At 39.4% G+C, this 23,535-nt stretch overlaps 2 protein-coding genes across 5 annotated transcripts in view; one reads left to right on the forward strand and one right to left on the reverse strand.

The window, feature by feature from the left end:
- Positions 1-23,535, forward strand: part of LOC141444635 (uncharacterized) — a 101,485-nt gene that overhangs the window by 15,793 nt on the left and 62,157 nt on the right. The gene's annotated exons all lie outside the window — the stretch shown is intronic.
- The window catches only part of LOC141444638 (uncharacterized), a 54,346-nt gene that overhangs the window by 10,711 nt on the left and 20,100 nt on the right, over positions 1-23,535 (reverse strand). For 2 of the 3 annotated variants that reach the window (XM_074110207.1, XM_074110208.1), the window contains exons 2-11: positions 17,638-18,118; positions 16,565-16,724; positions 15,509-15,742; positions 10,570-10,670; positions 7,839-8,000; positions 6,742-6,864; positions 6,110-6,223; positions 5,519-5,648; positions 3,738-3,861; positions 3,074-3,222 (exon numbers count right to left, since the gene is read on the reverse strand). In XM_074110207.1, coding sequence (XP_073966308.1) covers positions 3,074-3,222; positions 3,738-3,861; positions 5,519-5,648; positions 6,110-6,223; positions 6,742-6,864; positions 7,839-8,000; positions 10,570-10,670; positions 15,509-15,742; positions 16,565-16,724; positions 17,638-18,066 — 1,726 coding nt within the window. In that variant the 5' untranslated portion in view covers positions 18,067-18,118. The remainder of the gene's footprint in view (positions 1-3,073; positions 3,223-3,737; positions 3,862-5,518; positions 5,649-6,109; positions 6,224-6,741; positions 6,865-7,838; positions 8,001-10,569; positions 10,671-15,508; positions 15,743-16,564; positions 16,725-17,637; positions 18,119-23,535) is intronic. The other variant, XM_074110209.1, reaches the window with a different exon arrangement.

A 23,535-nucleotide genomic window follows, 5' to 3' on the forward strand; every position in this document is an offset into this window, starting at 1 on the left:
AGATTCCGGAGTTATTGACAATCTCAACAATAATAAATGCCACTATCGCACATCTACTACTTTAATTTAGTATATTGTTTAGATCGAATGAGTAACGTCGTACGCATAACTTGTTATGAAAATATTTTAAAAAGTTAATAATTTTTTGTGCTACTGGCCGGTGTTAAGTGTTGTGGTGTTATAAAAAGTGGTGTGTTGTCTAATGGACTTGGCGCCAAAAGTGTCGTTTCGTTTTTTTTAAGGTTTTGCGTTTAGTTGCGTTTTGCGTTAGGTTAGGTTAGGTTAAAGGTTTGAATGGGCAGTTTTATTATTTGGAGATCGTTATTAAATATCAGTTTAAGGAGATGAGGGTTTTGTGGTTTTAACATTTTACGTTTTAGACATAAATTAATGATAGATTTTTATTTTTAACCACCAGATCACCTCATTATTACGCTACACTTGTATAAATTAATATTACTTACTAGATACTACATTATAATTAATTATAGGTTATTTATAGATAGTGCAAAATGGGATCGTTCCGCATATTTAATTTCTTCTATTAACTTTAAATTAACGTTTCCTCTATTACTCAATGTAACATTAAAAAAGCCATTTCAAGTGTTCACGTAATACCAAAAGTGTGAAAAAACCGGTCTGCGGCTGTTTACTAGAAAGCTTGAGCCTTACTAAATTCAATTTCGAACGTGCAACTCGTGTCCTTGACCCACAAAGAGTGCGTCGCCATTTTGGGAGGATGGCCGACCTGTCAGCGTGACATTTGGAGGTTGTATTTTTCAATTTATATTACTTACATTACCCAAGTTATTTTTACCAGTAATTGTGTTTTTTTATTAGTGATTGGATTGCCTACTGGTTAGTTTGTTCGGAAATTTGCAAGTTATATTAATGTTACTTATTGAGCTTTGTAAACTTGTTTTAGAATCAGCTTTGTTTGAAATCCGGTAACGCCAAAACCAACAAAAGATTGATTTGGATTTTATTTACCTTTCTACAGTAGTTCTTTGAATTTTGATTATCATAATAACTAAGAGATACGTTTCACTGTCTAAACAATATCTGGCGAAAAGAACGTAATGTAAATTGAATATTAGAAAGAAACTTTACTTTTAAAAGGTTGCGACCGTTACTTTCTTCTCTTGTGAGTTGTGATGTGACAGTCGCGCACGCCAATCAGCATTTACGCTTGCCAACCGCGCCCGCCCCGCGCATCGCTCAGTCCCCTGCGACACCTCGTTTTGTACTTCTGTAGTAGTGACATCCTGGTGGTCCAGCCAGGATCGTATCCACAGGACGGAACTCCTCAGCGGTTAATAGCATCGACTTGAAATTGTAGTTTGGATGACAATGCAAGTAAAGTTAGCAAAAAGTGCAGTCAGCAAAAAAAAAGAAATATTTAATAAAAAGGTTATTTAACGTATACTGCAGCATTATGCTGAGTCAAGTTCCTTTTCGACATTATCAAATAATAAAGAGAGTCAGTGTACTTTTTGATGTCGATTAAAGTTATGTCTAAGCTTAAGAACGGTAAAGATAACTTTGCGCTTCACAGCATGCTTTATGCCAAATTCGTGCTAGATGTGTTATTGGTTTAATTTCCTACACTCATAGTCATTATGTTTTATGAATGTAGCTTAAATTGTGCATGATTCATGAGCATATATAATCGTTGTATGTTATTGATGATGATTTTTTGTATCTTTTTTTTGGTTTGCTCATTACGTTGTGTGTGTAAAGCATGCCCGTCAGTTTGATTTGACGTACAATTTGGATATATTATTTGTTCACGATTTACCACTAAATATATCCAAATCACCATAGGTGTCCGTATAGTATTTGAAGAGTTCGGTCCCTCGATTTCCTTAGGATACTGATTTGGGGATTATGGGGCATAATTGGAGGTATTCCCATACCAACGAAAAAAACTATTAAAATCGTTTCATAAATGACGGAATTCTGAGGTAACACATAAAAAAATTAACCGAATTGATAACGACGACCTCTTTTTTTTTGGTATCGGAGATTATTAATGTAGATAATAATTATTAACATGCTTTTTACTCGGCTGCCCGAAGGAGGGTTATTTCGTAGCGTTTTTTCCTTTTAACCGTTGCGATAATTGGCCAGTTTTTATTTATTAATCTCATTGACAGATTGATCGACTCACGGAATTTCCTCACAGTCGTTTTTTTAACGATATTTACGATACCGTTAACTGCTTCAACTTTGCCCTCTGGCCCCAAGATTGCCCTATTTGATTTAGAGTCATAGCTTAGCACTCGTATATTATGTTTTTAAGCTTTTATCCCCATAATAATAATTCCCGTGTAGATAAAAGTTTGAAACCTATACGAGTGCTAAGTTATCCACTCTAAATTCAATCAGGCAAAGTTGGAGTCAGAGGGCAAAGTTGAAGCTATTTATTTACGGTACGTTACTCGCGGTTGTTTTTTTAAATGGACCTTCGTTAGGGTCAGTCGCATCGTTTAGGTTTTTCATTGGGTGTGTTTAACTATGTGTTTTTCTGTTAAATGTGTAGGTACTTAATGAAAGAAGTGAAAAGTATTCAAAGATTGTATATTTTTTTATTTCAGTCAATAGAAGTTGTGCTTATTAATAGAGTGGAGACTTGATTGAGCATTTTTTAAGTTTGATGGCTTAAAAACAGTTCTGCTTTTGAAATAGTTCAATTACTATTAGGTAGCAGAGCATTAATTGATAACATTGACATATTATTAAGTGAACCGCATGCACGTTTGTGGGCTTTAGTGTATAAAATGCTAAGTGCGAGTCGGACTCGTGTACCGAGGGTTTCGTACAAATTTTTAAGTAGGTATAGATAACCCTGCTTCTTAACAAAATGTATGAAGTGTGGGGAAATTTAACTAGCCTCTAAAAAAATTAAGAAACTTAAAAGATATGATTTATCAGTATATGGGAATTTTGTTAATGAAACATCCTCATCATCATATCATCCACTGTTGGACAACGGCTTTCCCCGTAGACCCTATATTGCTCCGGCTGGAACCGACCTCCTGGAAGAGTGACTACACAGTGGTAGTAGTCTTACCATTAGGCTGCGCTGTCGCATGGAACCGCAGCTGCGCCCGCGCCGCCACGCACAGCCGGTAGTCGCAGGTGTCGCAGCGGACACTGAGGTGCCACATGCCGGCCATCGCCGACGGGGAGTCGGTCGGTTTCATCGGGAGAACTGATAGCCTGTGGAATAATGTCGTCAATGTACAATTGATCTAGTCCCAAACCTAATCGTTCTGATGTGGGTACATTACAGACGAAGGTGCACCTACAGTACTAATACAGGAATGGAAATTTCATGCGAACTATAAAGTACGAAACATCATTCATTTCCTCAGCTCCAATGATATTTTAAAATGATTAGATATGTAAAAGAGGTTATGTTAGAGAACGTCGATGCGTCGGCAAATGTCGGCCGTCGGCCGAGCTGATCCGAGCCGAAACATACCTTTTTAGCTCTTATTGCGTGGGCATAAAACTTTTTTCTATCGGCTTTTGCCGATTCCGCATCGATAGATGTGGGGAGAACCCAAGTCTCTGACCTCACGTGGCGTCAAAGAAAGAGACAACCGTATGCCTTTCAACGGGAGCAAGTAAGAAAATAAAGAAATTTCCCTGTTGTGGCGCTTACTTAAGGTTTACTTAAGGTATTTAATTCGATAAAAGATCTGCAACTCCAAGAATCAAGGTCTTCTTACATGTCACCATCAGGGTCTGCTCCTGGGAACACGAGGAACACATCTCTTGGAGACAGCGCGTCTGTCCTGGATGCTGGCGAGAAAGCCCGCACTGATGATGTGTTGTATAAGTCCACCTGGGCAGCTGTAAAAAAAGATAATTTTAATCAATCCTATCCCAGAAAATTACAAAACAATAGACGTTGACGCTGCGTCTACAGTAGGAAATAGGTCCAACATATAAATAATACAATAGTAATAAATATCATGGGATAAATATTCACATAGATACAATAGTAATTAATACACTTAACAATTGACCTAGTCCCAAACTAAGCAAAGCTTGTACTATGGATACTAGGCAACGGATAAACATACTTATATAGATAAATACACCTAAATACATTTTAAACATCCAAGACCCGACAATAAACATTCGTATTATTCATACAAATATCTGCCCCGGCCGGGAATCGAACCCAGTCGTCTATCTAATTTATATCTATAAAAATTAGCAGACATAATGCCTCCAGTGTTAGAGCGGGGTCTTTACTCGAGTGTCTCATTTAACTTTTGTAGTCCATCCTGGCAGTGTGCCCTGCCCATCTCCACTATTTCTTTCAATCTCTTCTACCACATCACTGACTCGCACTGCACTTGCTGTAGCGGAATACCACCAATGAGATGGGAGTACATTTGCAGGTATGTACTGGGTCGTGGATGGATACAGATGGCAATGGATCGTCAGACATGGAGAAATGGAGAGGGGGCCTATGTCCGAAGACGGCGAATTAAAGACTGCTATGATAATGATGATGATGATGATGAATGCCTGGAGTGTCATAGAGGTGTACAAGGAGGCGCAGCCACAGGAATAATCTAGTTCCTTGATGAAGCGAGGGAGTTGGAAAAAGTTCAGTGCGAAAATGAATGTGGATGTGGAAGTGAGCAAGTAGCAGAACTATATCTCTGGTTAGAAAGATGTGGAGTCAAAAGAATATTTTTTGTTTTTGTTTTGAAGGTTTAGCAGTGAGACACAAATAAAACCTCACAGATTAGATTATGTCTTCAATCCATAAAAAGATAAAGTAACAGCTTACAGATTTCTAACCGGATGCAATTTGAAAAAAAACAGCAATATTTGCTAAACTATGATCATTATTTACTCAGGGTTGTGGTAATTTGATGATTGTTGTCATAGTAAATGCAGAGGCAGGTGCGACTCACACCTGGCATGACAAGGTCGGACGGTTTATTTCACGCGATAGTACCTGAATTCCGCAATTTGTTGGACATTGTTCATGGAAGCTATTTGATTTAATTTGATTGTTATGCCCAGCCATGCATTATGGCGTTAGATTGTGGGAAGTATTTACAAAAAAAGAGATGGTTCAAAGCAACAGGCTGGTCTTTTTTTGAGTATTTTATGATCCTAACTAGCTCATTAAAAAAGAACAGATTCCTATTCCGTGGAAATTTCTTAAGGAACATTCATAACATCACGCCTCTTTCCCAACGAAGAGCTAGGCAGGAGACTATTTGTATCTTTCGCTTCAACACTCATTAGCCTTGTCATACATGCTCGCCAGTTTCGGGTACTCTTGACCTGACCTGTAATCTCGACCCTTTTCTTTAGCACATCTCCAATCTGATCATGGAATGACTTTCTTGGTCTCCCCCTTCTTAAAAGGAATATGTCTGCTAAAATTTAAAACTGTGCGCTGGCTGTCAGTGTCAATCATTCAGTTACGTTACTATAGTAGGTGTATGTGCAGATAGATTTGATAGAGTAAGATACTTGCCATCACTGGGAGGGTATAGCACAGCATGCTCCACTGCCCCTTCGATGTAGATCCTCAACGCTGTCACTCCGTATTCCACAGGGATGCCCAGCGAAATGGCACCTCCGCCGCCTCTTCGCACCAATAGTGTCTGACAACAAATCGCGATGTTACCGACAACACTGGCTAATAGTTGTCTTGATCGAGTTTACCTTGACAAGTTCGTATGTATTGTCTTGATCGAGTTTACCTTGACAAGTTCGTATGTATCACTTGGTAGAACCCTGGCGCAGGGAGCCTCTTTTTATAATGTAGATTCTTCTCTCGATTCTGAATAAACTACTTTCAGATTTTCAGTTATTATAATTAAAACCTTGTATAGCGCAGTTCTTCATGTCAAGATTGGTTTTGTTTCTACAAACTAATATAAAAAATGCAGAACGCACAACTAAACTTTTCTATGACCAATGCTACTCATATTTTTACCCGACTATACGAAGGAGGGTTATTGTCAGATGGTATGGGTGCGTTAATAGGCAAGCATAATCAACAACGAATACAGTCAATATAGAAAGGTTGTATTAGAAATGAAATTTTACCCTGTGTGCTTACCTCAAATTTCTCATCTTCTACTTCGGAGTTAAGACGTGCTTGTCTGGGTTGGTTGGCTTCCATTGTGTCCCATGACTCCAGTTCTGATGCGAAGTTACTGGAGGCCTCGGAGTCCTGCAACAAATGTTATGTTGACGATATTCTACTTAGAATGATAGGTGATAAATCCTTTGAAGTTTTTGTGACGAAATATGTCATAGTCTCTGTAGGTGGGTAGACAGCCGATAATCACTGATTTTAGTGTTATTAAGAGAAACTTGATGGAGATAAAAAATAGCTATAAGAAGAGCAGTAAGAATAATTAAGAAGAGCGAACGGATATGAACGAGTAATTTTAAGTAATACACACAATAGTCCCTATAATTGGTGTTGCCAGCGGTGTCCTGCCTAAATATTCCTACGGGGTATAGCACGTTTCATCCTTCTCGGAGCTTTACATTGCTTCACAGGTGTGTTTAGTTTTCCCTTCTCTTCACAGAAGAGCTCCCTAGTAAATGAAGAACGTGCATAAGTCTCAAAAAATCTGAGGGTTCGAACTTCAATCTTCTGCTTGAGGGATCATTGGATGTTGACTGATTTATTTGGCTATTTATTTTCCCAATTATAAAAGTCAAACGGTGTTTAATACATACCAAGCCCTGTAGTGTGTAAGGCAGGACTTCGCCCTCGGTATGCTTGGAGACGTTCCTCAACCCTTGAAGAGCTACTTCAGACTCCGGTGACAGTAGGTTGGGGTTGGTCCAGACGGTGTATACCTGGTGGAAAAGAAGAAGAATGAATTTATGACTACGAAACTTCAGGCCTCGGGTTCGATCCGCAGTCGGGACAGATATTGTTTCTTTAACTTGCAAAAAAAAGCGGTGCGGGCCTAGTGGTTTGACCTATCACCTCTCAAGCAGAGGTTCGTGGGTTTAAACCCCGGCCCGCACCTCTGAGTTTTTCGAATTCATGTGCGAAATTACATTTGAAATATACCACGAGCTTTACGGTGTAGGAAACATGCATCGTGAGGAATTCTGCACACACATGTGAAGTTATTCAATGGTATGTGTGAAGTTCCCAATCCGCACTGGGCCCGCGTGGGAACTACGGCCCAAGCCCTCTGAGAAGAGGCCTGTGCCCAGCAGTGGGACGTAAATAGGCTGGGATGATGAACTTGCAATGTATGTATCTAAATCAATGTATGTGCGGATCAAATCTTGCAAGTTGAATTTGACCCACTTCTAGTGGTCAGATTGACTTATGTAAATCTGGTGACAATACAATAATCTGGCAGTGACATCCTGGTAGTCCGGCCAGGATCGTCTCCGAAGGACGGAACTCTTCAACGGTAAATGGCATCTACTTGAAAATTGGTAGGGAAATGTAGTACGACAATGTAAGTACAGTCACAAAAAGTACAGTCAGCAAAAAAATTTTTTTTTTTTTAACAAAATACATTTGTTTTAGAGTCTTGAGTGTTTTACATGTATTTAAGTAAATATCCATCTATACCTACCTATATTTAAGTATGTTTATCCGCTGTCTAGTACTCTTAACACAAGCTTTGCTTCACTTTGGGAGTAGCTCCGTTGGTATCAATTGCCCAGTCACCAGCACAATATCTGACACAACAGCGTGCATAAATATCTGATGCGGCTCTATTTCTAGGGCCGGAAGGACGTGTCAGATATTATTGCAGGTGACTGTTCCATGATATTCATTTTATAATGTCATTGGGATAACTGACCTTCAGCCTCTTCTCCACCAGGACCCTCAGGGCTAGCGGCAGCCTCTGAGGGTCACCAGCGCCCTTGTCGGTCAGTAGGAACAGGGCGCTGTCATATGGCACCAGTTTGGTGGCCGACGCGAGCGCCCGCATGGTTCCGTCGTTGGTCTCTGCGTGGACGCCCTGGAAGGTGGAGTCGTTAGTCAAAAGCACATTGCCAAGTCTAATTAATAGAGATGGGCCGAACATGGGTTTCACCGAGTACGAATATTCGGCCGAATGTTCGGTAATACCTTTACCGAGCCAAATATTTGGCCGAATATTCGGCATAATGGATTCCTAAGTAGATGATTCATTTTTGTTGAAATGTTAAATCATGCAATTCTTGATTAAAACAAAAATCTTGCTTAATTTTTTTCTGTAGCTTAATCTCAAAACAGCTACATACTTATATATATTTTTTAATTAATAATCATCTTTTTTATCTGCTGTTATTGGAAATAAAGCTACAGGGTCAACAAAAACATAAAGCCTCACTGTACCTCATAAAAATAACACATTTAACACTCATACATGGCTCAGTACTGTAAAAAGAAGAGTATCACTTTGCCGAACATTCGGTGATTTAGCCGAATATTCGGTAAACCTGCCGAATATGCCGAATACCGAATACAAAACGAATATTCGGCCCATCCCTACTAATTAATGCGATACGTATACAACTAAACATTACTCAGGTGTCAAAGTCAAAATATCTTTAAGTAGCTGTTGCCCGCGTCTCCGTTCGCGTATTCGTTTATCGCTATCCCGCGGAAACTATGCAATTTTCCGAGATAAAAACTATCCTATGTCCTCTCCCGGGACCCAAACATTATGTGTACTGAATTTCATCTAAATCGGTTCAGCGGGTTAGACGTGAAGAGGTAACAAACAAACAAACAGACAAACTTTCGCATTTGTAACATTAGTGGGTTGCTATATAGGTACACGTGTACAACTAAATATTACTCAGATGTAGAAGTCGAAAGTCTAAGGGGCCGTCTTCGTCTATTCGAACAAAACAAACGGAGACGGCATCACATTTATCTGTCGAAAAAATTTAATCAATGGATGGTGAAATAGGGGGTAAATATCTATTTTTTTTACCCAGGAAACTAGGTACCCATTTCTAGATTCAATATCATTATTTTGACAACACGAATATACTCCTGCAACAATACCTATTCGCTAATAAACGTGAAAATACGGCGGTGACATTGTGAGTCTGCGACGGCTGAATTTATTACCATAACGTTTTGTCTCATTGTTATGATTATTAAGTTGGTTTGCTTGTCAGTTCTGTTGTTATCCGAAATGTGTTGTTGCAAACTTAAGGTCAATTGCCGCTATATTTTACTCATTCGTCTGATTCGATTTATATATTGCTGACTCGGGGCTTCGCTCGTTTTAACCACTAGTCTCCTAAGGAGGCATTCAATTCAAGTACGCTCTCTCCGCCGATGTAACGCGCCCTAACGTTTTTCTGTACCTACCCATAATAGTTAGATAAAACCCAAATGACCATTTTTAGGTTAAAAACGGGAACCTATTGCCAAGACTCCGCTCTCCGTCCGTCTGTCACCAGGCTGTATCTCGTGAACCGTGATAGCTAGACAGTTGAAATTTTCACAGATTATGACCATTATGACAATGTATTTCTGTTGCCGCTATAACAACAAATACTAAAACAATCAAATAAATATTTAAGGGGGCTCCCATACAACAAAAGTGTTTTTTGGCTTTTTTTGCTCGAAATTAATAACGGCAACAGGTATAGACGCTTGAAATATTCATAAAATATTTAGTCGTATATTCCCTTTGAAAATAAATAATTAAATTAAAATAAAATAAGTATTTAAGGGGGGCTCCCATACAACAAACCTGTTTTTTTGCTAATGTGTGTTAAGTAATGTGTTAGGCAGTTGTCTCACCGCCAGCGAGGAAACGATAGGCTATCGACTATTTTCTCGCTCAAGAAACGAACAAAAGATATAAGATCCTGTGTGAGTAAAAGAGGCACATATATAGTTGATCGCTGGCTGTTCACACTGTCGGCGAGAACTCGCTCTTACATCTTTTGTCGCAGCGACAAGAGCTATAAAACTCGCTGAGCTATAGATACTCGCTCAGCGATGTCAGCATGGCGGCCGCCCCGCACGAGCGAGTCGAGTGGAGCGAGTAATCGCCCGTCGCACTCGAACACTCTTACAGCCAGCGACAAAACTACATTCGCTTCTCGCTTCTCACGCACTCGTTCCTAGTTACTCGCTCTACTCGCTTCTCGCTCATCGTCGGCGGTGGGACAAGTGCCTTATGTTATGATAATGGTACGGAAACCTTCGTGCGCGAGTCCGGCTCGCACTTGGTTGTTTTTTTATTTAAGTCTCTTAGCTTTTCTTTCGGCGTTTTATAGCCGGTATATTTCACTCTGTAATCTTTTGAAAATAAGTAAATAAATAGTTAAGTAGGTGGACCAATCAACTTTTTTACCGACACTAATCTGTCCGCGACATTTTTCAAACAATTGCAGATTTTTGTAAGTGAATATGTTTTTTCTGTAATTTAATAGATGGTGTACATGAATACATGCCATCCTACGCAAGTCCAACCTATTAAACCGTGAAATATCTTGTTGGAAGTACGTTTTTTTGGTAACGCAGGAGACGCCCAAAGTGTCGGTAAAATAGTTGATTGACCCAGGTAAGTATTTTACCTGGTACTTAAGCAATAGTTTAGCAAGCGCATCTGATACAGCTATGTGTCCGTTCTTCGTGCCAGTGCCTTGCAGGTTGTGTCGCGACCTCCAGTTAATACCTGTGGAAACAAATAAAGCTGTTGATAACTTATTTTTTGGAACGTATGTTAGTATCGGAGTAGCAGAACTTAACCAACTTAGGCAAGTTGTAAAACCTCCGACATTGTCATACCCACCGATACGGCCGTATAGCCTAGTGGTTAGAGAACCTGACTACGAAGCTTGAGATCCCGTGTTCGATCCTCGGCCGGGGCAGATATTTGTATGATAGCGAATGTTCTCGAGTCTTTGGTGTTGTATTTGAGTATGTAGGTATCTATCTATTTAAGTATGTTTATCCGTTGCCTGGTACCCATAAGTATAACATAAGGCATAACACAACTTCTTACTTTGGGACTAGGTCAATTTGTGACAGTGTCCATATTATTATTTACTAGAGTTTACCCGCAGCTTAGCACGCGTAAATTATTCGACGGTAGTTACAATTGAAATTCCGGGATTTTACAAAATTCCCTTGGGATTCCCAAAATGTATATCGTGATCTTCATTGAGGTTGTGCTAAGAACAACTGTCCACAATTTCAAGACTCTAAACCCAGCGGTTGAAATTTCGGATATCGGGTTGGAATATCAGGATAAAAAGTAGCCTGTGCTATTCCAGATGTCCAGTTACTTTCATACCAAATTTCATCCAAATCCGTCGAGCTGTTTTAGCGTAAAGGAGTATACACACACACACACAAACTTTCGCATTTATAATATAAGTATAGGATTGAAAAAAAGTTAAATCTCACTAAAACTGGTACGATATTGTACCTAGTCTTAACTAACTTAAGATGGTACCTAGGTCTCCTGAATCAACCTGTGTACATGCACAGTACAGTCATCTATATTAATATCTGCCACAGCGGAGCGTGCAAAAATATTTGACATGTCCGAACGGCCTAGATATAGGGTCGTATCAGTTGTGCACGCTTCCTTGTGTCAGATTTTAATGCTGGGTGACTGTACTAACAATCATTGATCTCCAGTCATAAATACTCTACGGTCTTCTACTTCCGAGTATTACCATAATTACCTACTTAAACAACAATTAACTACTTATAGTTTTTCACAAACTTTTTGCCGCAAACTGGAACCCAATACCTATTCGAATTAGAGCGTAACTCGCTTACATAACCTCTTACATTCACTCGGCAAGGTCGGTCAAATTTACTTAGTACCGACATTCCTGTATTTTGATAATGTAAGTTGTATGGTTCCGAACATGAAACTACCGTGAGGCTCACTCATATTTAATGATACTAGCTCTTGCCCGCGGCTTCGCCCGCGTGAGATTCGGTTATCGCGCGCTGTTCCCTCGGCAATTGTGCATTTTCGCGGATAAAAACTAGCCTACTTATGTGCACTCTCTATGGCCCATAAACTATCTATCCGTCGGTCCGTTACAAAAGACGGACAAACATACAAACACATACACTTCCGCATTTATAATATTAGTATGGATTGTAACGGATAACTCGCTAATTCGTAGTCCTTCTTCCTAGGTGTTGCGGCAGCCGCCGAGTCCCGTTTTTCCTAGGAAGAAGCGCTACGAATTAGCCCGAAACAGTTCTTAGTTAGTTCTTATGTTCATTTCGTAATTAATGCATTTTATATTGCATGCTAAGCATTTTCATTACTATTGAGCTACGTGTGTATGTGATTGAATTTGTTTGCATACAAATCTTTTTTTTTTATACAGTATAGGTATAGGCTTGCGTAACTTGCGTTTGGCCACAATCACGCCTGATGGAAAGCGAGGATGAGGCCTACGATGGAGCACGCTTGCCTAGTAAATGCTCATTTAACCTGGACTAGTGTCTCTTACTAATTTTATATTGGTTAATAGTACTTAATAGGCATTAATGCATTAACTCCATTGTTAGTTAGTCTGATTTCATTTACGATATTGTATTTTTAGGGTTCCGTAGCCAAAATGGCGAAAACGGAACCCTTATAGTTTCGCCATGTCTGTCTGTCTGTCTGTCCGTCCGCGGCTTTGCTTAGGGACTATCATTGCTAAAAAGCTGTAATTTTGCACGAATATACATATATGTAAACTATGCCGACAAAATGGTACAATAAAAAATTCAAAATAAATTAATTATTTTAGAGTATCTCCCATAGACTTAAAGTCCCATAGACGTTACGCAGTCGGGTGAAAAGAGGTTAAAGCACTGAACTCATATAACCCCCTCAGACCCAAGTGAACCTTCAAAAGCAGGATGTCAGACAGATGATGATGACTTAATGAAACCAAAATTGCCTCCGTCTGATGTCATTGGCAATTTCTCGCGCTTATTTCCTTTTTTTTTTGTTTCAGGTAAGCAATCATTACTAATGGCTTGTGCAGAAAATGAGGAATTGGTAGAGGTAAATGTTTAGTCATTATTATACTTTTTAATACTTATGCAAAGTAACATTTATGTTTGTCAAATGTATGCCTACTCATCGTTATGTCAATTTATAACGGGTGTGGCCTGTAAATACGACCAAAAAATTAAAACAGATCGTTCTCGTCAAACTGAACAACATTAGCTCAGCGACTTAAGAATAATGGAGTCTTTAAATTTTCCTTTTTTATACAAATTAAATACTGCTATCAATGTACGCCATCCTAGAACACAACTGACGTCGCCTATCACTGTCAGGCTACAAACATCAAGCATTTCGCTTTACATTGCTTCTTCGAATAAACTTAAGTGTAATAAAAATTAAAAAAACTAATTATTTTTTAAATTCGCTGAACTAATGTTGTTCACTTTGAGGAGTATGATCTATGTTTTAATTATTTGCTCATATTACAGGCCACACCCGGTATTATACGCATTAACATTATGAGATTTATGAGTATTCAGTTATGCGAATCATTATAATAACTAGTTATGCGAAATGACCTTATGCCAATTTGAATTAGGAGTATTGCTTTACGCGAATACCCCCCCCCCCCTAAACCCTAAACCTAGGGGTTGTAGACCCCTAAATCTGTTGTCCGAAGTCATATTATGACAATTAATGTTATGCGAAATAAAAGGCGCCCAAATGATCGATGATTATGATTATGTTTCTTTTTATACCATGAACTTGTAGCAAATGAAGATTCAATTTGCTACAGGCCCCGTGTCGACTTAATCCGGCTCTGGAAATAAAGATTATAATGTACTAGCTTTTGCCCGCGGCTTCGCGCGCTAGCTATTCCCTCGGGAACTGTGCATTTTCCGGAATAAAAATCAGCCTATGTCATTCTCTGACCCATAAACTATTTATATGCCAAAAATCACGTCGATCCGTCGCTCCATTTCAACGTGAAAGACGGACAAACATACAAACAAACATGCAAACACACACACTTTCGCATTTATAATAATAGTATGGATTCGACTTAATGACAAAAGCGGTGACACTTACGTCACTGAAGGGCTATCAATAAGAACAATAGGCAGTCGCAGTTGGCGTGTGAATCTGTCATTAGGTGTCGTAATATTTTCCTGATCGGGTCACGATTTCATGACCACCATCGAGAGTACTTCTGGGCCACAGTGTTATATATACATGAAACTACCGTGAGACTCACTCATATTAAATATATTGACCCGGATAACTCACGTCGCACTGCACGCGCGTGTTGCAGCAGCCGCTGAGTCGCGTTGCTCCGAAGACGAAGGGCTACGGATTAGCCCGAAACATGTCGAGCTAAACTCGATTTAAGACGTGAGTTATCCGGGTATATTTAACACAGTGTTATATAGTTCATAGTGTTCCCGTAAGGTCATTCATTCCCCCACATTTGCACTAATCTTTGCACTTTTCTCGGGTCTATGTAGGTATGTTTATCCGTTGCCTAGTATCCATAGTACAAGCTTTGCTTACGTTTACCTTCACTTGCCCGAATTTCACTTGCCATACCAACGTTTGTCATAAAATATATAGAACCGTGCTGTTTTCAGGATTTTTTTAAACGTCATCATATAGAATGCAGTAGGTTAGGTTAGGTTAGTTTAATATCAACTCTGAAGAAATGACTATTTCAGAAATAAATTACTTTATGGCAAATGAAAATTCGTGAAAACGATACATTCGGGCATATGAAATTCGGGCAAACGATAGAGAACCCTTTGCTTAGTTTGGGACTAGGTCTAACATGTTTAGTGGAAGCAGTTACTTCCATGATGGGTGCGAGATGGACGAAGTCTGCTGTGGAAGGCGAGAATCAAATCATTGCTAACTGCAGGCTATCTCCGGACTCTTCTATCCCAAAGAAATTGTGATTTCGTTCGTTTGCCAAGGTACAAGGCTTGGCAAGGTTTTTTTTTTTTATTCGACTGGATGGCAAACGAGCAAGTGGCTCTCCTGATGGTAAGAGATCACCACCGCCCATAGACACCTGCAACACCAGGGGGACTGCAGATGCGTTGCCAACCTAGAGGCCTAAGATGGTATACCTCAAGTGCCAGTAATTTCACCGGCTGTCTTACTCTCCACCCCGAAACACAACAGTGCAAGCACTGCTGTTTCACGGCAGGATTAGCGAGCACGATGGTGGTAGCAATCCGGGTGGACCTTGCACAAGGTCCTACCACCTGCAAAAGGTTTGCCAAGGTTATACTGATGTACAAGAGAATTTGCGTTTTTTTGCCCAGGGCCGGCCGGCCTAGGCGTCCTGGGCGAGTCATGGCTATAGCGCCCTTTTAGATACGACAAGCAGCATGGCAGGTCGTGTTTGTATTCAAATAAAGTGGTTAAGTTGTGCAGGCGCGCGCGGCGCCCTGTAGTGCGCCCACGCAGTAAAAGCCAGCACTGTTTTTGCCTTTGCTTTTTTTGATCACGGAAATATCCTCATAACCAAGGGAACTTACCATTGGAGTCGTACCCCACTAGCACGATATCCTTCAAGTCCAGGCCGGCGGCCACCAGGTCCTCCCAGACTGCCCTCGCTCTGGACAGTGCTGAGGACCTCAGCGGCACCAGGATCCCAGCCGGGGCGCGCAGCCAGCCGTCTTCTAACCAGGACTTGAGGGTGGCATGCGCGCTTACGGTGGCTGGCGGCTGCGTCGGCTCGAAGGATGGACGGTCAGGGAGCTTTGGCTCGGCTGGAAAACATGCGAGTTAGCACAATTTTGGAATTGAGATAATCCAACTTGGGATTTTTTGGGAAATGTCCGTCAACACAGTGAACAGAGATTCCAACACTACTTATAATTTGTGTTTTTTTATTAATGTTGCTGGCGTTATCTCTCACCATCCAGGCTCCCCCGTCTCCCATTTCATCAAAAAAAGCAAAGAAAAGATTTCCTCACCACTTTTTCTTATCTTAGCTGGACGTCTAGAATAACACATAGGCTACTTTTTACTCCGATATTCCCAAGGAATAGGAATACAATCTGGAAATTTCATCCACTGGCTGTAGAATCATGAAATTTGAGACTTTAATGCAACGTCAACAAACACCGACGATGTAGTTTTAGGAATTTAGTAGAATCCCGGAATTTGTTCATTCTAACTTGCCATTACATATAAATAATGAATCGTCACGATATATTGGACAGACTTTGTTTCATTCATAGCCTGGTCAAGAACAGTTTGGCTGTGGCTTGCAGGGACAGTGACAGACAAGCTAGGATTAAACTCTTACGTTCGATTTGAAGAGTCGCTTCACACAACTACGCTCTAAACGAACTGCCTACGAACGAACCGCGCCTAGCGGGTTCTTGGCACTGAATGTGTTCAGCATATTTGTTAGATGCTTATTTCAAATGACAAAGAAAGAAGCTTCTTCGCTCACAAAGAAATTATCTATCATAAAGGCGTATGAGACTGCTAAGTGTGTTGTAGATTTATTCTGTATCTATCCCTTCTTCTTCTTCTTCGATTTATGTGGTGTTTATAAAATCTATTTGATTTCATCTACTTACTGTTCTCAGTCTTCGGGCTCCGTTGTCCGCTGCTCTCGGGCTCCTCGTCGAACTCCGCTATCCTCGGCGCCATGCCGTCCATGACGTCCATAGCTTTGGTGGTCGGTGGTAGCGTGGTTGTTTCGGTCTGGAAAAGGGGGGTGGTAGCAACAACAGTTTCCTGGGCAAAACAAATAAAATATAAATAAAATATTGGACAAGTATTTTTTCTTTTGCCAGTCAAACGAAAAATGACAAAGATGAAATGGTACTGTAAAGGATAACTCACGTCTTTAATCGAGTTTAGCTCGACATGTTTCGGGCTAATTCGTAGCCCTTCTTCCTAGGAGCAAAGCGACTCGGCGGCTGCCGCAACACGCGCACTCAAGAGTGAGTGAAGAGTGAACTATCACAATATCATTTAATATGACAAAGTCCGCGGTTAAGCTCAGAGACCGTTAGTACTAGAAATCTGTAATTTGGCATGAATATATGTACATATCATTCATGCCAACATAGTGGTAAAATAAAAAAAAAATAGGGTAGGTACCTCCCATAGACGTAAAGTGGGGATGATTTTCTTTTTCTCGACTATAGTGTGGGGTATCGTTGGATAGGTATTTTAAAAAACCATTGGGGGGTTGCCAATTTTTCGATTCAGTGATCTGTTTGCGAAATATTCAACTTTAAAGTGCAAATTTTCATTAAAATCGAGCGTTCCCCCCGTTTGTATAAAAAAAATACACGCTGTAGCGTGGACACCCCCAATAAGTCAATATGATTGACTGTTGAAAAAAAAACACTCTGTTAAACGTCTAAATTCAAAATTCCTAAAAAAAACACCCAAAATTTTATTGTAACACCTTTTTTTTTCAAATTATTTAATGATTTCCAACAAGACAAGGCTGTAGCAAATTATGTCTAAAAAATCGCTATTTTTGAAAAAAAAAAAACTGCCTCGCTATTTAAAAGATACCCATTGACACGGGAAAGTGAAACAAAGCAAGACTCCTACAATTTACTACGACCGATTTTACAATATCATAATATTATTACACCCCGCGTTTCTTAGAAGCTAATGTTTACTCTCTCACCTTGACAATGTTAGTAACGTTACTATAAATATCCTCCTGCACCGTAGTTCTGAAAACATTATTGTCTAGCCCATCTGTCGTCTCGTCTGTACCGTCTAGCGTTGTTATAGACGTCTCCGTATCTTCATCAGCCTCTCTATTGTCATCATCATCTATAGTTTTCAATGCTTCGTCTATAGTTTGATAGACTTCTTTAACATCCGGTAGTTCTGTCGTTGTAACAATCTCTGTTGTTGTGACTTCTTCTGACTTATCTGTATCTTGGTTTTCGAGTTCGATATCGTCTATTATCTCTTTCTCTTCCCCGCTTCCTCGTAAAAGGTCTGCTCTGTCTATGGAGAAGTTTTTTAATGCATCACTGTCACATAAGTTTTTTGTTATTAGAGAACTTATCACTAAAATCACGAGTTTCGTCCTTGCGCACGTCATTTTGATGTTTTTCTTTAAAACTATTCACACATGTTTCACGGCTCCTTTGATTCTGAAAAAAAGGAAAATTTAATGAATACAGGTGAGTTTTGCTAGTGTAGCAAGGTTGCTTATATTTCACGCATAAAACCTACTTTTTATTCAGTTTAACATTATAATAATATTTGTATTCTTTATAGTCATAATATGAATTCGCATAACACATTTGGCATAACATTGAACTAGCATAATAATAAAAAGCCTAACACTACACAGGTGGTAGGACCTTGTGCAAGGTCCGCCCGGATTGCTACCACCATCTTGCTCGCTAATCCTGCCGTGAAGCAGCAGTGCTTGCACTGTTGTGTTTCGGCGTGGAGAATAACACAGCCGATGAAATTACTGGCACTTGAGGTATCCCATCTTAGGCCTCTAGGTTGGTGACGCATCTGCAATACCCCTGGTATTGCAGATGTTTATGGGCGGTGGTGATCTCTTACCATCAGGAGACCTACTAGCTCGTTTTCCATCCAGTTGAAAAAAAATAAAAAAAACTTGGAATAATGAATCCAGATAATTCGGATTTACTAACTATAACTTTATTTGTCATAAAATCAATTTGCATAATTTTATCGAGTGGCCGAAATTAATGGGTTAGGGTAAAATCGACTCGGTAATTAAGTTTATAAAGCTTAGGCGGGAGCGAAGCCCGCCTAAGTCTTCGATGTAAGTTATTTTACTGTAACAGCCCGATAAAAGATATTTTCACATATTTTTATAGTTATGCTGCTATGAATTTTGTAAGTAATGATTTATGTTTGATGATGAGTAGGGTTTTCAATATTTAGTCTAAAATTAGTTATGCTTAACTATACATGGTGTTTCTGATAATGGGGTACCCCGCTGGTACCGTGCGTGATCTAAGTACGAATTGTACGCCCCTGCTTAAATATTTTATGTATCACCTTAATCAAGTAATAATCACAAATGCATAGTAAAAAATATTTATGCGTTTATGGGCAGGGTTACCAATGTGCAGTGTTATGAAGTTTTTGTTAAAAAAAATCATTTTTAATACAAGCTCAGATCACGGATGTTACGGAGCTCCGGCTCCGTTACCGTTAAGTCGGAACTTCGTTTTGGTATTACGCATCCGTTTCGGTTCCGGATCCGTTACTTTTGAAAACGGAGGTTATATCGGATGTCAGTGCTTAGTAGTGTCTCCAACTCACTCTATCAAAATAACGGTGTTGCTGGTCTAAAATTACGGTAGATGGTAAAACATTATTACGTATTAATAGACCTGAAAATCGCATATACCCTACTGAATTACGTGTTGGTGTCCCTACATTAATTATTGAACTGAAGTAGAAACTTCATGTGTCATAAAGGTAATCACAAGCACAACTTATCACTCATATTTTTTTATTTTTTGATTAAACTGTCTCATCGAAGAGGTTATACTGCTCATAGACATTAGACAGACATTAGTAGGATGACAGTGAATTTTAATTAAAGTTATTAAAAAAATATTACAAAGAAAAAAGACTTAAGGCCGCTGCACACCAGATGCGTGTTGTGATATATGAAACTGTATACTTAGATAGATGTCAGTACGCACGCCACGAATCTGGTCTGGCATCTTTCTATACATTACAACGGTGCGTGTGCGTGTCACGTCGCGCACACGCATCAGTACCCTTAGTGTAAGTTTTCGGTTCCAAAATACGTCTCGATCGCGTTCGCTTTAAAATCTCAATTTGTATGGAAACACGAACAGCGCCTCTAGCGGAACGTCTGCGATGTTCGTGTTTCCATACAAATTGAGATTTTAACGCGAACGCGATCGAGACGTAATTTGTAACCGAAAACAGCAAATGGTTTTTTTGGTAAATTTTATTCATCGTCACTAGTTATTGAATTTGATAAATTAGTTTCTGATAAGCAATTAAAAATCGTCGTGTAGATTTATAGTAAAGTAGAAGCCGGACAAAGGCTAGAAGAACGGCTAAAAATCCAAAAATGTCCGGAAAAATCCGGACGTATGATAACCCTATTTGTAGGTATGATTATAATTAATCCATGATGTAATTGATTGCTTATTGTATAACCGGTTCTTACATACAAATATATTGTATTAGATGAGTATACATAAAAGCACTAGCCTTTTTCCGCGGCTTCGCTCACGCAGACAATACTGTGAGAATAGAAAAGTGAGAGTCAAAATATATTTCTTCATTTTAGGCTACAATCACTTATTTACTTATGAAAGTCGAAAAAATCTACAACCGGGTAACGGAAAAACCTCTATTGAGAAGAATCCGGCAAGAAACTCAATAAGGTATATTTTGCGTTACAATTTTTAATTTAATATAATTGAAACATATTATGCCAATATTGGAAAACCCACTGGGGGCTTATGTAATAGTAGGCGAGTTACAGCGGTTCAGTACATAGATAGATCTTTACTTACGAGAATTAAGATTAAGTATACATAGTTGTTAGTAGGTAGGTAGGTACTTTGTTGACACTTTCAAGGTAAGTAATATTTTTCGAGTATTTTTCGAGTGTTGGCAGTGTTTACAACTTCGTGTAATAATTCCGTTTAATAATTAAATTGTAGTGTTTTGTGGTTAATATACATACGTAGGTATATTTTCAAAATGGTTCTCTATAAAAGTACAGTCACACCTGTGAGTATGGTGAAATAGGACCCTGATAGAATTTGATAGCATCCTGAATAAGGCTGGACATGATGATGATGATGATTAAGATGACCGTCAGTGTAACATTAAATATAAAAACTTTAACTTTTTAATTTCTACCATTACAACATACAACCCGTTACGGGAAAAAGCAACAGACATATGCAAAAAAAAACGCCATTCAATATGCTGAAACAATCTGCAATGCTCGTTAGCGCGCCGTCCTTTTCTATCCAGTTGAGTTAGAGAGAGACGCGACATTCGCGTGCGCAGGCATCGAGCGCGTGAGTCATCAGCCATTATGTCAGAATGTGGACCCAGTTTTTTTGGGACCCTCAGTTATTTGGGGGTCATTCGAAAATTATTTTGGAAAGTTAAAAATAAGTTTCTGGTAAAAATTAATTTTTTAACACAATCTTTTTTATCGAAAATACTAACTCAAACCTATGTTATGTTGTGTTGTGTATGTATGTATGTGTTATAATTGACCGGCGCTGGGAATCGAACCCAGGTCCTCGGCATTCCGTGCCACGTGCTATACCGCTACACCACCACTGCAGTGCAGTGCAGTGGTCTATTTTTTCTGGTTTTTCTGTGCATCTATGTATCAGTTTGTATTTTCGATATGGGTTTTACGCGATGACCGTAAAAGTAATAAAATTTGGAGTTGAAATAAAAAATACAAAAAGACTCCAAAAACCAATTACAATCTTTTTTGCTGATTGTACTTTTTGTAGACTGTGTTTGCATAGTCATCTATCTTATATATATTATGTATATAAAATTTCAAGTCAATCCGACCACTGGAAGTGGGTCAAAATGAACTTAAAGGATTTGATCAAACAACAATAACAAACAGGGCAAGTTGACTTGAAATTTGGTATACATGTAAGCTGGATGCCAAGTACAGTCAGCAAAAAAAATTTTTTTTTTTTTAGCAAAAAATTATTTTATACAGAACCCATGCCTGCACGAAAGGTGCGATTGCCCAAAAAAAAAACCCTAATTGAGCACGTGCCCACGGACTGTGATGAGATGGCATTCTTTGTTTGTTGTTTTTTTTGCATTATTCATATGGGGTGTAAACATTAGTTTTTTTTACTTGTTCCAAGAATGTTTGCTGTGCTTTTGGTAGTTGTGTATGTTATATAACTTGTTTTAGGCGGGCCGCAGAGCTAGCAGTATCTGTTCTACCCAGAATAGAGAATAATTTAAATCTAGTCAGATCTGAATTAGAAAGGATTGCATACGTCTGTTTGATGGATGAAAAGTATTTTATATCATACTAGCTGTTGCCCGCGGGTTGCCCTGACAATGCCGAACAGAGCAAAATACCGGACAAGTGCGAGTCGGACTCGCGCACGAAGGGTTCCGTACCATTATCTATACAACATTTTAGACATTACCAAAAAAAACATTTGTTGTATGGGAGCCCCCCTTAAATATTTATTTGTTCTGTTTTTAGTAATTTGTTGTTATAGTGGCAACATGAATACATAATCTGTGAAAATTTCAACTGTCTAGCTATCACGGCACGGTCCATGAGATACAGCCTGGTGACAGATGGAAGGACGGACACGGACAGCGGAGTCTTAGTAATAGAGTCCCGTTTTTTTAACCCTTTGGGTACGAAACCCTGAAAACGAGCCTACTCTTCTCAAAGGGCCGGCAACGCATCCGTAAGTCAACTTATGGGTGTCCATGGGCGGTGACTGCTTTCCATCAAGCGATCCGCCTGCTCGTTCTAAGCCCTCTAAAGTGTGTGTGCGTGTGTGCGTGCGTGCGTGCGTCTGTGTGTGTGTGTGTTTGGACGTTCCTCGGTCGTAAACGCATTGTTTCGGCCTATTATTTGTTCGGAATTGATCCGCTTCCGTTCAGTAAAAGGCTCAAGGTTCTGTTTTTATTACCTTAATGTAATTACGCAATTAGCTTATAGTTGATACCTCGTTGAATATGTATGAGTGTGTGTAGGCCCGCCGTTTTGTTTATCCTAAGTTTAAGTTATATTACCGATCGGATAGCCAAGTGACTAGAGAACCTGACTATGAAGCTTGAGGTCCCGGGTTCGATTCCCGGTCGGGGCAGATATTTTTGTGAATAATGTGCACATTACGAATGTTTGTTTTCGGATATTGGATGTTTAATATGTATTTAAGTATGTGTTTTTTTATCTATATAAGTATGTTTATCCGGTGCCAATAGTACCCATAGCTACCCATAGCTTTGCTTGCTTATAGGCAGAGTCATTCACGATGACGCGTGCCGTGGTTCTTATTAAAATGTCATTAATGGCTAATTTTTACAAAATCACGCGTCTCCGTGGATGGCACTAGGTATGGTTTGGGGCTAGGTCAATTGGTGACATTTATCCACATGATATTTATTTATTACTAGCTGTTGCCCGCGACTCTGTCCACGTAGAAGTATGAAAAATAGTTTATATCCTATTCTCAGACCTACCGAATATCGGTTAAGCTGTTCCGGAGGAGTTTGGTCACAAACGCTGTGACACGAGAATTTTATACAATAGATTATTTCCAATACCTTTAAACGAGCAATTCTTGTATATATATGAATATATAAATAATTTGAATCTCTGAAACGGGTCCAACGATTTCGATGAAATTTGGTATGTAGGGGTTCACGGGGATGGCAAATCGATCTAGCTTGATCTTTTTTTTTTTTTTTTTTATGTAGCCTGTATTATGTCCCACTGCTGGGCAAAGGCCTCCCCTTTTCTCCGCCACTCTTCCCTGTCCTGGGCATGCACCTGCCAATCGAGCTG

This window comes from Choristoneura fumiferana, chromosome 30 (assembly GCF_025370935.1).
Source record: "Choristoneura fumiferana chromosome 30, NRCan_CFum_1, whole genome shotgun sequence".
In the NCBI taxonomy this organism is placed as follows: Eukaryota; Metazoa; Arthropoda; class Insecta; order Lepidoptera; family Tortricidae; genus Choristoneura; species Choristoneura fumiferana.